At 49.1% G+C, this 16,781-nt stretch overlaps 1 protein-coding gene across 1 annotated transcript; it reads left to right on the forward strand.

Moving 5' to 3' along the window:
• Nucleotides 1–289: 289 nt before the first annotated feature.
• Nucleotides 290–16,531, forward strand: LOC149433080 (uncharacterized; the record flags this gene model as incomplete). Its single annotated transcript, XM_089664677.1, has 2 exons — nt 290–1,064; nt 16,274–16,531. Coding segments are annotated over 2 exons (868 nt in total), but the record flags the coding sequence as incomplete, so codon positions are not given.
• Between the last annotated feature and the right edge of the window lie 250 nt (nt 16,532–16,781).

Raw genomic sequence — 16,781 nt, forward strand, 5'->3', positions numbered from 1 at the left:
GTCTCTGTACCAGAGGAGCTTACACTCTAATGTCCCCTCCCCCCAGTCACATCAGTCTCTGTACCAGAGGAGCTTACACTCTGCACCAGAGAGGTTGTGCTGCAGTTGCTCTCCCTCTCCAGACACTAGGGGGCCAGGCCTGCTCGCCTGGCACCAGAAACATGGCCTCTTCTGGGCTAGGCTCAGACCATGCTCCCCCTGAGGGACCCAGCTTGCCTTCCCATACTTCACCAGCACCTGAAGACCTTGGCTGTGGCCCTAAAAGTGGGGAATCCCTCCCTGTCTTTAGAGAACGGGTTGCTGATTATCTGGTGAGAATCGCAAAGGAGGAGGAAAAGTTGGTGAGTCTGAAAACTGACTACAAGAAGAAGAAAGTTCTCCATGACAAGTCATGGAGCAGCAAGAGGCAGAGCATGAAGCCGGAGATGAAGGGTTTGGAGGTCGCCATTAAGAAGCAGCAGAATCTGGTAAAGACGCTGAAGGAGAAGAGCGGAGCTTTCAGAGAAAAGTTCCGGAATGAGGAAAGGTTCAGGAAGATGAAGGGAGACTCCGGTAAGGATCCAGCATCGGCGGTGGCAGTACGGGTGGAGAGTGAGGAGGGGGTCCTGGATGCTGCCCCTGCTATCCCATCCACCTCAGGATCTGCTTCCCTGGAGGAAATGTCAGCCTCTGCCCCCCTCCCTCCACAGCAAGCTGGAGGAACAGCACAGGAGGTAGAGGAATATGGTGGAGGGCTGCTAAAGTACATTGAGGAATTGGAGTCTTCCCTAATTGGAAGAACTTTCCGTTTTTCTGAGGACTCTGAGGATGAAGATGACGGTGAGGACTCTGTACCTGGTCCTGTAAAGGAGAAAAAAACAGAAAAGCCACGCTTTATTAAAAGTGCCATTTTGGACTCCAGTGTGGACAGCCATGTGCACTGCAGTGTTTTGGAGGGAAATCCTCCTGTGTGTGCACAGAGCTCTGCAGGGAAGATGGCTGCTGTGCCTGCAGGACTGCACTCTGCTGGGACTGAGGACTCTGATACCAGGAACCCTGTGACTGTGGACTCTGCTGGGGGGAAGGTAAAGGGGGGATCTGAGACTATTGCTGGACAACCTCTGCTGATGGCTGCAAATGCAGCAGAAAATGGTGGGAGGGAAATTGTCAGCAGCACTCTGAAAGGGGTTGCTGAAACCCAGGGGAGAGTGACCAGGAGTGGAAGGCTTTTGCCTAAGAGGAGTATGTTGGGGGAGGGGGAGACAGGAGCATCTGGTGTGAGTGGGTCTGCTGGGAGCAGTAGTGCCACGAGTGAAAGGAAACATATGGATGATAAGAGTGCTTGCAATGCTGGAAAGGGGAATGCCTGTGTGTTGGTGGATGGAGGGACTGCTGCTGCCTCTGATGGTGGTCTGCAGAGCGGGGGCTCTGAGGTTCCTGCAACCAATGGGCGGGGTGCAGCTTTAAGGTCCACTACATCTAATGCTGCAAATAAGACCTATGCTGGGGCTCTGGCTGGGAGGAGGGGGTTACATCATGTTGTCAGCTCTGGGGGGAGGTCTGCTGCAGGTCTGCCATCTGCACCCCTGTCCTTCAGGAGGAGGAATTTGGTGCAGCTCAGATGGGAAGGTGGGGGTGCTCCCCCGGTCAGGATGTCGGTGGTGGACAGGATTTTGGAGATGGGGTTTAGGGCGGATGACATCTTCGCCTTGATCAGCCCTGTAGGATCCTATGAATATGATTTGTCCTTTGTGCGCCCCGAGTCTCTGGATATATTCTGGGAGAAGTATGAACACATGTATAAGGGTCTGCCGGAGTGGAGGGGACTCGTCCCAAAGGTGGTCTCACGCCAACCTCTAGTGAAGACGGTCACCATTCTAGTACGGAATGAGTCCATTCCTTCGGCTGACTTGGCTGTCTGGCTGAGGAGATTTGGGGAGCTACTTGCACCCCTGAAGAAGATTGTGGATGAGAGAGGGATATGGACTGGTGGGTGGTCGGTGCAGATGAGGTTGTATGTGTGTGGGAATGTGGTCCAGCATCTGCCCTCCTCAGCCTTCATTGGGAAGGACAGGATTGTGGTGTTCTACCCTGGGCAGCCCAAGCTCTGCAATAAGTGCGGTTCTCGGGGTCACTTGGCCTCCTCATGCCCAGAGATGAAGTGCTCCCTATGTCAGGATCTGGGGCACCTGGCTAAGGATTGTAATATCATCAGGTGCAATCTGTGTGATAAGGTTGGCCATTCATACAACCGGTGCCCTGAGGCCATGCACAACCAGTCAGCTTTGGTGGAAGAGTTTTTTCGTCTGGACATGGAGGAGGCAGAGGAGAGGGAGGCTGTGCCAGGGGTCCCCAATGTCTCTGTCCCTGTGGTCCCAGTGTCTGATGGTCCCTCTAATGTGTCATCTCCGTGTGTTGTGCCCCCTGAGTCAGTGTCCGTGGATGTTGTGTCTGATCCTCCTGTGTCAGTTTCCCCAGAGGTAGTGGGGGCTGTGGAGGGAACTGGACCAATGTGTATGGTTGCACCGACCCCCCCTCCCCGGCGTCGGAGGGTCAGAGCGCGTGAGGCGCTGGGGGGTGGAGTGAATGATGGTGGGGGTGTTGGGGTGAAGGTTGGGGGGACTGCTGTGGTGAGTGGAGAGAGTGGGGTGGATGATGTTGTTGGTGATGGTGGAAGGGAAGGGGAGGGGGCTTTGCGGGCCGGTTTATCAAATGATGATATGGAGTGGTTGGAGGCAAAAAGGAAGTCTGGGAAGAAGAAGCGGAAGAAGGATGTGCCTGTACCTGACCCTGGGAGGGTGGAGGTGTCAAACACATTTGAAGTGTTATCTGAGGTGGAGGATGAGGGATCTTCAGGGGATGAGTCTCTGGTTTCCATGGAGGAGGAAACACAGAGGACTATGAAGCGTGTAGGGTCTCCAAGTAGGGAGGGGGGTAAGCAGGCTAAGAAACGGGTACCTCGATCATCCTGATGGCGGTTCCCACTCCTTTGAAGGTGGCGACCATTAATGTCGCCAGCATAAAATCAGTAAGCGCTCGTAACATGGCCTTATTTTTGCTCAGCAGGTTTGATGCTGACATTTTCTTTTTGCAGGAGACCAGGTTGTCCAGTTTGGGGGATGTCCATATGGCGAAGAAGGAGTGGAGGCGCGGCCCCTCCTTCTGGTCTCTTGCGGCCGAGCCTTACACTGGAGTTGCGGTACTTTTTTCCGGCATGGTAACCTGTCGGCGGATTATTGAGGTAGAAATGGGGAGATGCATGGTCTTAGACGTCTCCATGGGGGGGCAGGACCTGCGCCTGATTAACATCTATGGGCCCCAGACAAAATGGGACAGGAAATGCCTCTTCATGAAGATCAAGCCTTTCCTTTTTACAGCCCAGCAAGTTGTCTTCGGTGGTGACTTTAACACCGTCACTAGGACTAAGGACAGGAGAGGGACCGGAGTCAGGCTGGACTGTGACGGGTTTTTTTTAAACAAAATAGCTAGAGAGGCAGGTCTGGTTGATGTGCACATTCATTGCTGCCCAGACGACACGGGATTCACTTTTCAGCGAGGTTCCAGTCAGAGTAGAATAGATAGGTTTTTTTTAAAGGGGAACTCCGCCTTCTCGGCACCAGTGTGTCAGGCGGTAGAGTTTTCCGATCACTGTATTCTGTCTGTGACTCTGAGTGGCCCCGATACACCACCTAAGGGGAGGGGTACCTGGAAGCTGAATTCGGCACTCCTGGACGATGAGAAGGTGAGTCAATCCTTTGAGGATTTTTTTCAGGCACAGGTATCAATCATGGACGTTTGCAGCAGTAAGTCTGAGTGGTGGGAGCTTACAAAACGAAGGATCGTTGGGTTTTTCAAGGCCATAGGAAGGAATCAACAGCTTGATAAGTATGTCACCTACCAGCGTCTGCGGAGGAAGCTCGATCGGCTTGTCTCGAATAATGGAGATCCAGAAGCGATCTCTGAGGTTAAACTCTTGCTCAGGCAGTGTCAATATGACAGGCATGCCTCTTTGGTTCTGGAGAGGGATTATGGGAAATATCACTCGCCCGACCCTTACCAGAACTGCAAACAAGGTAGAGCAGTTAAGTCAGTTGTAGGCCTGGTTGACAGTACGGGTTCCCTGACAAAGTCCAAGTCAGGGATCCTGGAAACCTCCAGGTCATATTATGCTGACCTCCTGGGTAGGAGGGACCTCGATCGAGCGAGCATGTCGGGTTTTCTGGACTCTACTCCAGGACTGGGAAATGGCAGTTCTCTTGTGAGTTTGACAGAGGACATCACGGCAGATGAGGTGGTGAAAGCTATTGATCAGCTTGCCATGAAGAAGTCGCCTGGGCCAGACGGATTGACAGCCGAGTTTTATAAGCACTTTAAGGTGACTCTGGCCCCATATTTGGTGGAGGTGTTTAATGGCTGTCTGAGAGAGGGTTCGCTCTCTCCCTCCATGCGACAATCTGCAGTGATTCTTCTGTCAAAGGGTAAGGATTCCTCGAGAATTGAGAATTGGCGGCCCATTAGCCTTCTCAATGTTGATAGGAAGATATTGGCAAAAATTATTTTCTGGCGTTTATCGTCTGTTGCGGGCAATTTACTTTCTCGCCATCAGCACTGTTCGGTTCAGGGAAGAAGCACTTTTTCAGCGGTGTTAGCTGTCCGGGAGGCCCTGGAGCGGTGCAGGGCTGCAGGCTGGGGAAAGTTCCTGCTGGCATTGGATCAGGCCAAAGCTTTTGATCGAGTCAATCATGAGTATCTATGGCTGCTTCTTGGCAAGTATGGCCTGGAGGGGGGCTTTATCGATTGGCTAAAGACCTTATACAGAGGGGCTGAAAGCTTCATGCTTGTGAATGGTTGGATTGGACGACCCTTTGAGGTTGGCTCAGGTGTGCGTCAGGGGTGTCCTTTGAGTCCTCTGCTATATGCGTTTGTAATCGATCCCTTCATTCGGAGGTTAGAGAGCGGACCGTTGTGTGGAGTTCCTTTGGGCATTCCTGGGGAGCCCCCTCTGAGGGTCGTGGCCTATGCTGATGACGTGTCTGTTTTCATCTCCGGGACGCAGGAGGCAGAGGAGGTGGTCTCGGTGATGGAACAGTATGCTGAGGCAGGAGGTGGAGGAGGTGGTCTCGGTGATGGAACAGTATGCTGAGGCATCTGGCTCAAAGATCAATCAGGATAAGAGTGAGGTTTTCTGGATGGGAGAGGAAGGTGAAGGCTTTACCCTTCCGGACGCCTTCCCAGAGCCCCAGCAGGAAATTAAAGTATTAGGCATCAGATTTGGTCCCGGTGATTACGGCCTTGCAAATTGGGTAAGCAGGCTACAAGATGCCGATGCCAAGGTGGCCAGCTGGAAGGATTGGAAACTCTCTTACAGGGAAAGGATTGACCTGATTAAAACTTACCTGATCCCGGTATTTCTGTATGTCAGCTTTGTCTGTGTTTTGCCAGTGTCTCTCTATGCGAGGATCTACAGTTGTTTCTTCCAGCTGTTATGGGGGCACAAACTGAACCTCATTAAGAGGTCTGTAACCTACCTTCCCAGGCGGATGGGTGGCCTAGGTATGGTCAACCCGGTGGTTTTCTTTTCTCTGATGTTTTTGAAACATAATTTTGGTAGCATGCTGGCAGAGGAACCGCCTGGGTGGGTTGGTATTTTTCAGTCCTGGTTTAGGCCTTTTCTACGGAGCTGGGAGAATGGTGGGCCAGTGAAAAGCCTGAGGGTCCAACATGGTAAGCTCCCGGCTTATGTTGCCCCGTGTCTGAAAATGCTTCGGCAATGGCGAGTGACGGCGGAGGAAATTAAATCTCTTCCTAGGAAGGCCCTGGAGAGGAGGGTTGTTGAATCTGCCTTTAGCGAGCCATTGGCCTTGAGGGATTGCCCAGGCCCAGTTATGAGGGAGGGTCTGCGTTTGATGAATCTGGAGAGAATCCCTTTAAAGTTTCGGGATTTGGCCTGGCTCTCGTTCCATGGCAGACTCTATGTGAAGGGCAACCTGAAGCATCGCTCTGCGGAGAACCGTGGTTGTCCAAGAGTGGAGTGAGGTGGGGTGGAGGAGACGATGGACCATTTCTTGCTTCAGTGCCCCTTCAATATAGAAGTCTACAAGCGGGTGGGTGGGGCTCTGGGGATCCCTTTCCTTTCCCGCTTGAGTTACGCGGAGTGGTCTTACGGTGCCTTTCAGACTCACCGGGATTTTGATTTTGAGACACTTTTTCTAGTTAGCTTAGTAGTCCGTTACTACACGTGGAATGCACGGTGTCAGGTTTCCATTCGCAAAAAAGTCCTTCCTGTCGAGGTGGTGGTGAACAACATTCTGGGTGAGGTTGGGAAGATTCGGGGTCTTGAGAAGGACAGGTGGCGGCCGGGAGCCTGGACAAAGGCGTGGAGGAATGTCAGGTCCCCGTAGCTGCTGTCTGTCAGTCTCTGGGGGCGTGGCTTCTCTTTCTGTCCTTTCACGTCCCCTAGATTTTGTAACATCAGATTTTTGAAGAAAGGCTGCATGCATGGGATCGATGTATGGGATGAATGTGTGGGATCAATGTATGGGGTGAATGTTTAATCGTTTCTTAGCCTGAGGGGGTGTTTAGGTGACGGTCAGGATTTGTTATTTTGCTGAAGTAAGCTGGTTTTGTTTAAAAATACATATTTTTATTCTGTATATATGTAAATATGATTTTTATGATGTTTTTTGTTTGCAAGATTTTAATAAACAAAAAATTTACACTCTAATGTCCCCTCCCCCACAGTCACATCAGTCTCTGCACCAGAGGAGCTTACACTCTAATGTCCCCTCCCCCGCAGTCACATCAGTCTCTGCACCACAGGAGCTTACACTCTAATGTCCCCTCCCCCGCAGTCACATCAGTCTCTGTACCAGAGGAGCTTACGCTCTAATGTCCCCTCCCCCGCAGTCACATCAGTCTCTGTACCAGAGCAGCTTACACTCTAATGCCCCCTCCCCCCACAGACCCATCAGTCTCTGCACCGGAGGAGCTTACACTCTAATGTCCCCTCCCCCACAGTCCCATCAGTCTCTGTACCAGAGGAGCTTACACTCTAATGTCCCCTCCCCCACAGTCACATCAGTCTCTGTACCAGAGGAGCTTGCACTCTAATGTCCCCTCCCCCACAGTCACATCAGTCTCTGTACCAGAGGAGCTTGCACTCTAATGTCCCCTCCCCCACAGTCCCATCAGTCTCTGTACCAGAGGAGCTTACACTCTAATGTCCCCTCCCCCACGGTCACATCAGTCTCTGTACCAGAGGAGCTTACACTCTAATGTCCCCTCCCCCACAGTCACATCAGTCTCTGTACCAGAGGAGCTTACACTCTAATGTCCCCTCCCCCACAGTCGCATCAGTATCTGTACCAGAGGAGCTTACGCTCTAATGTGCCCTCCCCCCACAGTCACATCAGTCTCTGCACCGGAGGAGCTTACGCTCTAATGTCCCCTCCCCCGCAGTCACATCAGTCTCTGTACCAGAGGAGCTTGCACTCTAATGTCCCCTCCCCCACAGTCACACACTATGATTATTACACATGGATATAGCTCTGACATATACTGTGGTGTTGTACAGATACATTTGTAAGCTCTGGGCAGCCATCCCCTCCCCCCCCCCCATTCTGGGTCACAACATAGGCGGATGTGCGATTGTCGCTGTCGCCGTGGGCGTGGCCCCTCCTCCACACACTGCGCACCATGCGGCCGTGCCCTCGTTTCTGTGCCGCGTTCACATTAGCCGCGCGTGGGGCACCTCGGCCCAGATCTGTCTGCGTTCTATAAATATTTCACAGGAGAGGAGGGAGAGCCCGGGGAACGATCGGCCAGATGGAGACCTGCGCCCGCCGCCATCGACCCTCTGCGCTCTCCGCGTAACCCCTCCGGTGCCAAATCCTGGAGATCGACCCACGCACGGGAGACGAGCAATCAGGAAAACGAAGGCGGTGGTTTGAAGCTCCATAGACATCTCTTGTCCGGCCGCTGCGTCACGTGATCGATTCCCAAAGCCGATCGCTGACATCGCATAGAAGCCTCAGGCCGCGTTCACACTATGACGTCATCGTGTTTGCGCGGTTTTGTGCCCGTGTTAGACACATGCAGTGCGCTTTGTTCCGAATCGAAAATTCAGAAGAATTTTCCGTTATCCGGAGATTCCGATGTATCCGAATTCCGAATGGAAGTAGGAACGAATTTAAATGAATCTGAGATAACAAAATTCGGATGAAATTCAAATCGATTCGAATTCGAAATCACATTAAAAAACGCGTTCGAATTCGAAAACAAATTCGAAAAACCAATTTGATTCGAAAAAAAAGAATAGGATAAAATAGAACAGAAAATAAGGAATTAGAAAAAGAATAAAATAGAATAGAAAATAAGAAAATAGAATAGAAACAAATGGGGGGGGGGGGAACAGAATGGAAAATAAAAGAATAGAACAGAATACAGTAGAATATAATAGAGTAAAACAGAACAAAATAGAATAGAAAATCAAAGAATAGAATCAATTAGAATAGAATAGATTAGAATAGATTAGAGTAGAATAGATTAGAATAGAATAGAAGATCAAAGAATAGAAAAAGATTAGAATAGAAAATCAAAGAATATAATACAAAAGAATAGAATCAATTAGAATAGAATAGAAAATCAAAGATCAAAGAATAGAATCAAATAGAATAGAATAGAAAAGATTAGAACAGAATAGAAAATAAAAGAATAGAACAGAAAAAATTAGAATAGAGAATCAAAAAATAGAATAGAAAATATTAAAATGAATTAGAATAGAATAGAAAAGATTAGAATAGAAAATCAAAGAATAGAAAATAATATAATCAATTAGAATAGAAAAGATTAAATTAGAAAATAAAAGAAGAGAATAGAAAAAATTAGAATCGAAAATCAAAGAACAGAACACAAAATATTAAAATAGAAAATCAAAGAATAGAATAGAAGATTGAAGAATATAATAGAAAATAATACAGAATATTAGAATAAAGAATCAAGGAATAGAAAAGAATAGAGTTAAGAGCATAATAGAACAGAAAATAAAGGAACAGAATAGAATCAAAAGACTATAAAAAATTAGAATAGAGAATAAAAGAATAGAATAGAAAAGAACACAAAAGATTAAATTAGAAAATCAAAGAATAGATTAGAATAGAATAGCAGATCAAAGAATAGAATAGAAAAGAATACAAAAAACAAATTAGAAAATCAAAGAATAGAATAGAAAATAATAGAATCAATTAGAATAGAATAGAAAAGATTAGAATAGAATAGAAAATAAAAGAAAAGAATAGAAAAAATTAGAATAGAGAATTAAAGAATAGAATAGAAAATAATAAAATCAATCAGAATAGAATAGAAAATCAAAGAACAGAATAGAAAAGAACACAAACTATTAAAATAGAAAATCAAAGAATAGAATAGAATAGAAGATTGAAGAATAGAATATAATATAAAATATTAGCATAAAGAATCAAAGAAAAGAAGAGGAAATAATATAATGAATTAGAATAGAATAGAAAAGAATAGAAAAGAAAATTAAAGAATAGAAAAGAAAAGAATAGAGTTAAGAGCATAATAGAACAGAAAGTAAAGGAACAGAATAGAATCAAAAGAATATAAATAATTGAAATAGAGAATAAAACAATAGAATAGAAAAGAACACAAAAGATTAAATTAGAAAATCAAAAAATAGAATATATTAGAATAGAATAGAAGATCGAAGAATAGAATAGAAAATAATACAAAATATTAGAATAAGGAATCAAAGAATAGAATAGAAAAGAATATAATAAATTAGAATAGAATAGAAAAGAATAAAGTTAAGAGCATAATAGAACAGAAAATAAAGGAACAGAATAGAATCAAAAGAATATAAAAAATTGTATTAGATAATCAAAGAATAGAATAGAAAAGAATACAAAAGATTAAATTAGAAAATCAAAAAATAGAATAGATTAGAAAAGAAAAACAAAGAATAGAATAGAATAGAGTTAAACAGAGCATAATAGCATAGAAAATAAAGGAACAGAATAAAATCAAAAGAATAGAAAAAACTGAAATAGAGAATCAAAGAATAGAATAGAATAGAAAGAATATAACTGCCTTCTGAAAATCGAATTTTGATTAGAATGAATAGAAACGGATAGAATAGAATAGATATGAATAGAATAAAAAAGATGAAAATACTTTACAAAAACTTGTGTGAGCTGCGCTGTGGTGACGGGATTGGCAACCAGCAGAGGCACTGTGAAAATTTTTGCTGAAATTCCCAATATGGCCGACCGACTCTTCGCATCGCCCCGTATATTATCAGAAGCGCAGGAGGGTTGTCATGCTGGAATTTGTATTGAATCGAATTGATGAGCGCAGAGTGTGTGAAGTCACATGAGAGTCGCACCACCTTTGGCGCATCAAAGACGCATAACGCCGAGGAAACACCCTTCAACCGTCGCCTGCATAGATGTGAACCTGAAGTTACTTCCTGTGAGGGTGACAACGCTCCACCTTCTGTACTTCTGCGTTGTCACCCGGGTCACACCGGCTTCCGATGGAGACTGCGAGTGGCCCTTTTTTCAACGCCCATTGTGCAGGATTGGTCCACTGTTGTCACCAGGGGCGGACTGACAAGTCATGGGGCCCCCGGGCAATAGGGGATCATGGGGCCCCATGAGACAGGAAGTGGCTGCGGAGACGTCACTGGGAGATCAGCACCGAGATGAGACAAAGGAGGAAGGAATGGTGACCACAAAAATGAAAGTTCAACCGCTTGCCGGCCGGCGGCTCTGATGTCCCCCGAAATGTACAAAAAATGCCGGTTTGCAGCTTTTACCAGATTTAGAGCATTAATTACAGATTACAGTGAACTCAGCACAGGGATGGTGGGAACCCCTCATAATGGGCACAGCGAGTGTACAGACCCGGGAACTCAGTACAGGGATGGTGGGAACCCCTCATAATGGGCACAGCGAGTGTGCAGACCCGGGAACTCAGTACAGGGATGGTGGGAACCCCTCATAATGGGCACAACGAGTGTACAGACCCGGGAACTCGGCACAGGGATGGTGGGAACCCCTCATAATGGGCACAGCGGGTGTACAGACCCGGGAACTCGGCACAGGGATGGTGGGAACCCCTCATAATGGGCACAGCGGGTGTACAGACCCGGGAACTCGGCACAGGGATGGTGGGAACCCCTCATAATGGGCACAGCGGGTGTACAGACCCGGGAACTCGGCACAGGGATGGTGGGAACCCCTCATAATGGGCACAGCGGGTGTACAGACCCGGGAACTCGGCACAGGGATGGTGGGAACCCCTCATAATGGGCACAGCGAGTGTACAGACCCGGGAACTCGGCACAGGGATGGTGGGAACCCCTCATAATGGGCACAGCGAGTGTACAGACCCGGGAACTCGGCACAGGGATGGTGGGAACCCCTCATAATGGGCACAGCGGGTGTACAGACCCGGGAACTCGGCACAGGGATGGTGGGAACCCCTCATAATGGGCACAGCGGGTGTACAGACCCGGGAACTCGGCACAGGGATGGTGGGAACCCCTCATATTGGGCACAGCGGGTGTACAGACCCGGGAACTCGGCACAGGGATGGTGGGAACCCCTCATAATGGGAACAGCGGGTGTACAGACCCGGGAACTCAGCACAGGGATGGTGGGAACCCCTCATAATGGGCACAGCGGGTGTACAGACCCGGGAACTCAGCACAGGGATGGTGGGAACCCCTCATAATGGGCACAGCGGGTGTACAGACCCGGGAACTCAGCACAGGGATGGTGGGAGCCCCTCATAATGGGCAGATACCTTGGAGATTGCTGGAACACAGTCCTCTCTCTGTTCCCATTGGTGGGATTTCTCCGGCTCCTCCTCTCGGGGGCATTCTTGTCCCATTGTCTGGCTTCCATTCTTCTTGCCATTCGGGGGCCACAGACCGGGCCCTCGGGAGGTCCGGAGATGATGTCAGCGGGGTCCTAGACCCTGAACACCCCCCACAGCTCCCTCGTCTGTCGGATCCTCCAAGGAAAAGCGATTTGTTTTATACAGAAATCACGTTTTATTGTCGTCCAAATGGGAAAATATGACATTTTTTTGTGTGTTAAAGTTGGCGTTTAATCTGCATATTTCTTATTGCCCCCCCCCCTTCTCCCCCCCCCCTCCCTCCTTCCCCTCTCCCCTCACCTCTCATCACCATGGTAATGAAATCTTTCAATAAAACATTTCCATTATCATTACAGACCTTATTTTAGATCCAGTGATGGCAACACTGGGTCTCTGTGGTTCTCTATGCAAATGTAAAAAATCTGATTTTGTCATCAGCGGAGGTGTGGGATTCACGTTTCAGCGAGGTGCTAGTCGGAGTAGATAGGTGCTTTTTAACCCCTCCCCCTTCTGAGCATTTACCCCTCCCCCCCCCTTCCTGACCAGGTGATATGGCACTGCCAGGGGCGGACTGACCATTTGGAAACTGGGGCACTGCCCCAGGGCCCAGGGTCAGTAGGGGGCCCCATGAGATGCCCCTGGTACCTTTTTCATAGGCTTTTTTGAGTGTGGGCGAGGACACAGGGGCCCCATGATCCCCTATTGCCCGGGGGCCCTATGAGTTGTCAGTCCGCCCCTGGGCACTGCATTACAATTGCGCGGTCGTGCAACGCTGCACCCAAATGAAATTTCTGTCCTTTTTTTCCCCACAAATGGAGCTTTCTTTCAGTGGAATTTAGCCGCCTCTGCGTTTATTTTCATATTTTATATATTTTATATTTTTTGAGCTATAAAAAACAAAACAAAAACGCCAATTTTGAGAAAATAATTTTTTTTACTTTTTGCGATTAAACACGTCCAGTAAAAAAAATCAAATTTCGTCATCAATATAGGAGTGGAGGCGTGGCCAGGGCACGACACGGGATTCGCTTTCCAGCGAGGTGCTTACCCCTCCCCCTCCTGAGCATTTACCCCGCCCCCCTTTCCGGACCAGGCCATGTTTGGCATTACAATTGCGCGGTTGTGCAACGCTGCACCCAAAAGACATCGACTTCCTTTTTTTTACCCCCACGAATTGCGCTTTCTTTTGGTGGTATTTGATCGCATGTGCATTTTTTATTTTTTGCACTTAAAAAAAAAATTTTGTTTGAAAAATACTATATTTTGGACTAAAAAAAAATCAAATTTCATCATCAATTTAGGAGGAGTGGAGGCTAGTCAGAGTAGCATAGATAGGTGCTTTTTAACCCCTCCCCCTCCTGAGCATTTACCCCCCTCCCCCCCCGCTTCCTGACCAGGCCATATTTTGGCGATACGGCTCTGCGTTACAATTGCGCGGTCATGCAACGCTGCGCTTAAATGAAATTTCTGTTCTTTTTTTCCCCACGACCATTTCCCGACCATTCGGGAACTCTGGCACTGCCTGAGGGCCCGGGGTCAGTAGGGGGCCCCATGAGATGCCCCTGGTACTTTTTTCATAGGCTTTTTTGAGTTTGGGCAAGGACACAGGGGCCCCATGATCCCCTATTGCCCGGGGGCCCCATGAACTCCTATTGCCCGGGGGCCCCATGATCCCCTATTGCCCGTGGGCCCCATGAACCCCTATTGCCCGGGGGCCCCATGAACCCCTATTGCCCGGGGGCCCCATGATCCCCTATTGCCCGGGGGCCCCATGAGTTGTCAGTCCGCCCCTGAATATAAAGATAATAATAATATTAACCCCCTCCCGCCCGCTCTATAGTCCAATGACGGACACAAGGTGGTTCTCTCATTCTGATAGGACGTCATATGACGTCCTTCCATTCTCACTGCGCATGTGTGGCTCAGAGAGAGCGCAGCACGGCAATCGGCGGTGTGCTGTGTTCTTCGGACACAGCGGATTACTGATCCACAGAAAGAGCCGAAGATGTCGGCTCGGTCATGTGATCAGTTGTGTCCAATCACAGCTGATCACATGTAAACAGGGAAATGCCGGTTATCTGCATTTCACTCCTCAAGAGCTGTCACGCTGACAGAGGAGAGGAGCGGAGAGCCGGTAATCGGCATTCCTCGGAGGGGACATGTACACTGATCATCAGTGTAGCCCCAGCAGTGCCACCTGTCAGTGTCCATCTGAGCTGCCTTTCAGTGCCGCCTATCAGTGCCAGTCAGTGCCGCCTATCAGTGCCAGTCAGTGTCACCCATCAGTGCCACCTATCAGTGCTGCCAGTCAGTGCCCATCAGTGCTGACGATCAGTGCCACCTATCAGTGCCATATATGAGTGCTGCCTTTAAGTGCCCATCAGTCATGCCTGTCAATGCCCATCAGTGCAGCCTACCAGTGCCTCCTCATCAGTGCCCATCAGTGCCACCTACCAGTGCCTCCTCATCAGTGCCCATCAGTGCCACCTACCAGTGCCTCCTCATCAGTGCCCATCAGTGCCACCTACCAGTGCCTCCTCATCAGTGCCCATCAGTGCCACCTACCAGTGCCTCCTCATCAGTGCTCATCAGTTCCTCCTCATCAGTGCCCCCTATCAGTGCCCATCACTGCAGCCTCATTAGCGCACATCAGTGAAGGAGAAAAATCACTTATTTACAAAATTGTATAACAAAAACTAAGAAAAAATTTCTTGTTTTTTTTTAATTTTCTGTGGTTTTTGGTTTAGGAAAAAAATAAAACCCCGAGGTGATTAAATACCACCAAAAGAAAGCTCTGTCACAAAAAAATGCAAAAAATTTTATATGGGTACAGTGTTGCATGACTGCGCAATTGTCATTCAAAGTGTGATAGCGCTGAAAGCTGGAAATTGGCCTGGGGGGGAAGGGGGTAGAAGTGTCCGGTAGGCAGGAAGGGGGTAGAAGTGCCCTGTAGGCGGGAAGGGGGTAGAAGTGCCCTGTAGGCAGGAAGGGGGTAGAAGTGCCCTGTAGGCAGGAAGGGGTAGAAGTGTCCTGTAGGCAGGAAGGGGGTAGAAGTGTCCTGTAGGCAGGAAGGGGGTAGAAGTGCCCGGGTAGGCAGGAAGGGGGTAGAAGTGTCCTGTAGGCAGGAAGGGGGTAGAAGTGCCCTGTAGGCAGGAAGGGGGTAGAAGTGTCCTGTAGGCAGGAAGGGGGTAGAAGTGTCCTGTAGGCAGGAAGGGGGTAGAAGTGTCCTGTAGGCGGGAAGGGGGTAGAAGTGTCCTGTAGGCGGGAAGGGGGTAGAAGTGCCGGTAGGCAGGAAGGGGGTAGAAGTGTCCTGTAGGCAGGAAGGGGGTAGAAGTGTCCTGTAGGCAGGAAGGGGGTAGAAGTGCCCTGTAGGCAGGAAGGGGGTAGAAGTGTCCTGTAGGCAGGAAGGGGGTAGAAGTGCCCTGTAGGCAGGAAGGGGGTAGAAGTGCCCGAGGGGCAGGAAGGGGGTAGAAGTGTCCGGTGGGCAGGAAGGGGGTAGAAGTGCCCGGTAGGCAGGAAGGGGGTAGAAGTGCCCGGTAGGCAGGGAAGGGGGTAGAAGTGCCCTGTAGGCAGGAAGGGGGTAGAAGTGCCCTGTAGGCAGGAAGGGGGTAGAAGTGCCCTGTAGGCAGGAAGGGGTAGAAGTGCCCTGTAGGCAGGAAGGGGGTAGAAGTGTCCTGTAGGCAGGAAGGGGGTAGAAGTGTCCTGTAGGCAGGAAGGGGGTAGAAGTGCCCTGTAGGCAGGAAGGGGGTAGAAGTGCCCGGTGGGCAGGAAGGGGGTAGACGTGTCCGGTGGGCAGGAAGGGGGTAGAAGTGCCCTGTAGGCAGGAAGGGGGTAGAAGTGCCCGGTGGGCAGGAAGGGGGTAGAAGTGCCCTGTAGGCAGGAAGGGGGTAGAAGTGTCCGGTAGGCAGGAAGGGGGTAGAAGTGCCCTGTAGGCAGGAAGGGGGTAGAAGTGTCCTGTAGGCAGGAAGGGGGTAGAAGTGTCCGGTAGGTGAGGAGTTAAAATATGATTTGTTCTGTTTTGTTTTCTTTGCTGAAGTAAGATGTTTTTGTTTGTAAGATTTTTAATAAACAAAAGTTTACACTCTAATGTCCCCTCCCCCACAGTCCCATCAGTCTCTGTACCAGAGGAGCTTACGCTCTAATGTCCCCTCCCCCACAGTCACATCAGTCTCTGTACCGGAGGAGCTTACACTCTAATGTCCCCTCCCCCACAGTCACATCAGTCTCTGTACCGGAGGAGCTTACACTCTAATGCCCCCTCCCCCTCACACTATTATTATACATGTATATAGCTCTGACATATACCGCGGCGCTGTACAGCAGGATCTGTGTCTCCTCGGTGGGGGGGGGGGTCTCGGTGTCTGAGGTCTCACTCTCCTCTCTGTTCCTGCAGGCAGAGATGGGATCTGGCTGTGAAGGTGACGGACTGCATCCAGATGAGCATGCGGGGGAGGCGGAGGTTGGTGTCGGTGGAGACCCGGAGTGATATCACCACGCCGGACTTCTGCAAAGGGCGCAATGGCCTGGTACTACACTGGCCCAAGAATTGAGGGACCGCCTCCTCCACCGCGGACAGACAACCCAACAAACTGATGGCGCCATATAAATCTTGTATTATAATAATGTGATAATAAAGTTATTCAATTAGAAACCTTCGAGGATTTGTGTGAACATTTCCCGCAACTTTCCACCTTCATTCTCTGCAGAGAGCAATGTACAATCGTTATCGTGTGTAATGTATACACAGAGCTCGACATACACGCGTCCACCCCAACAGATCGCTCAGAAAACCTTTCCTTTCAGAATCCACATTTTCTATGGGACCCTATACTACAAAATCCTCCCACCAATGCGGGTCGTTGATTGCAGACAAGATTTGTTGATTTGCGCACACAAAAAAA

This window comes from Staurois parvus, unplaced genomic scaffold (genome assembly GCF_062004578.1).
Source record: "Staurois parvus isolate SC_StPar_1 unplaced genomic scaffold, SC_StPar_1.0 ptg001984l, whole genome shotgun sequence".
Classification (NCBI taxonomy): domain Eukaryota; kingdom Metazoa; phylum Chordata; class Amphibia; order Anura; family Ranidae; genus Staurois; species Staurois parvus.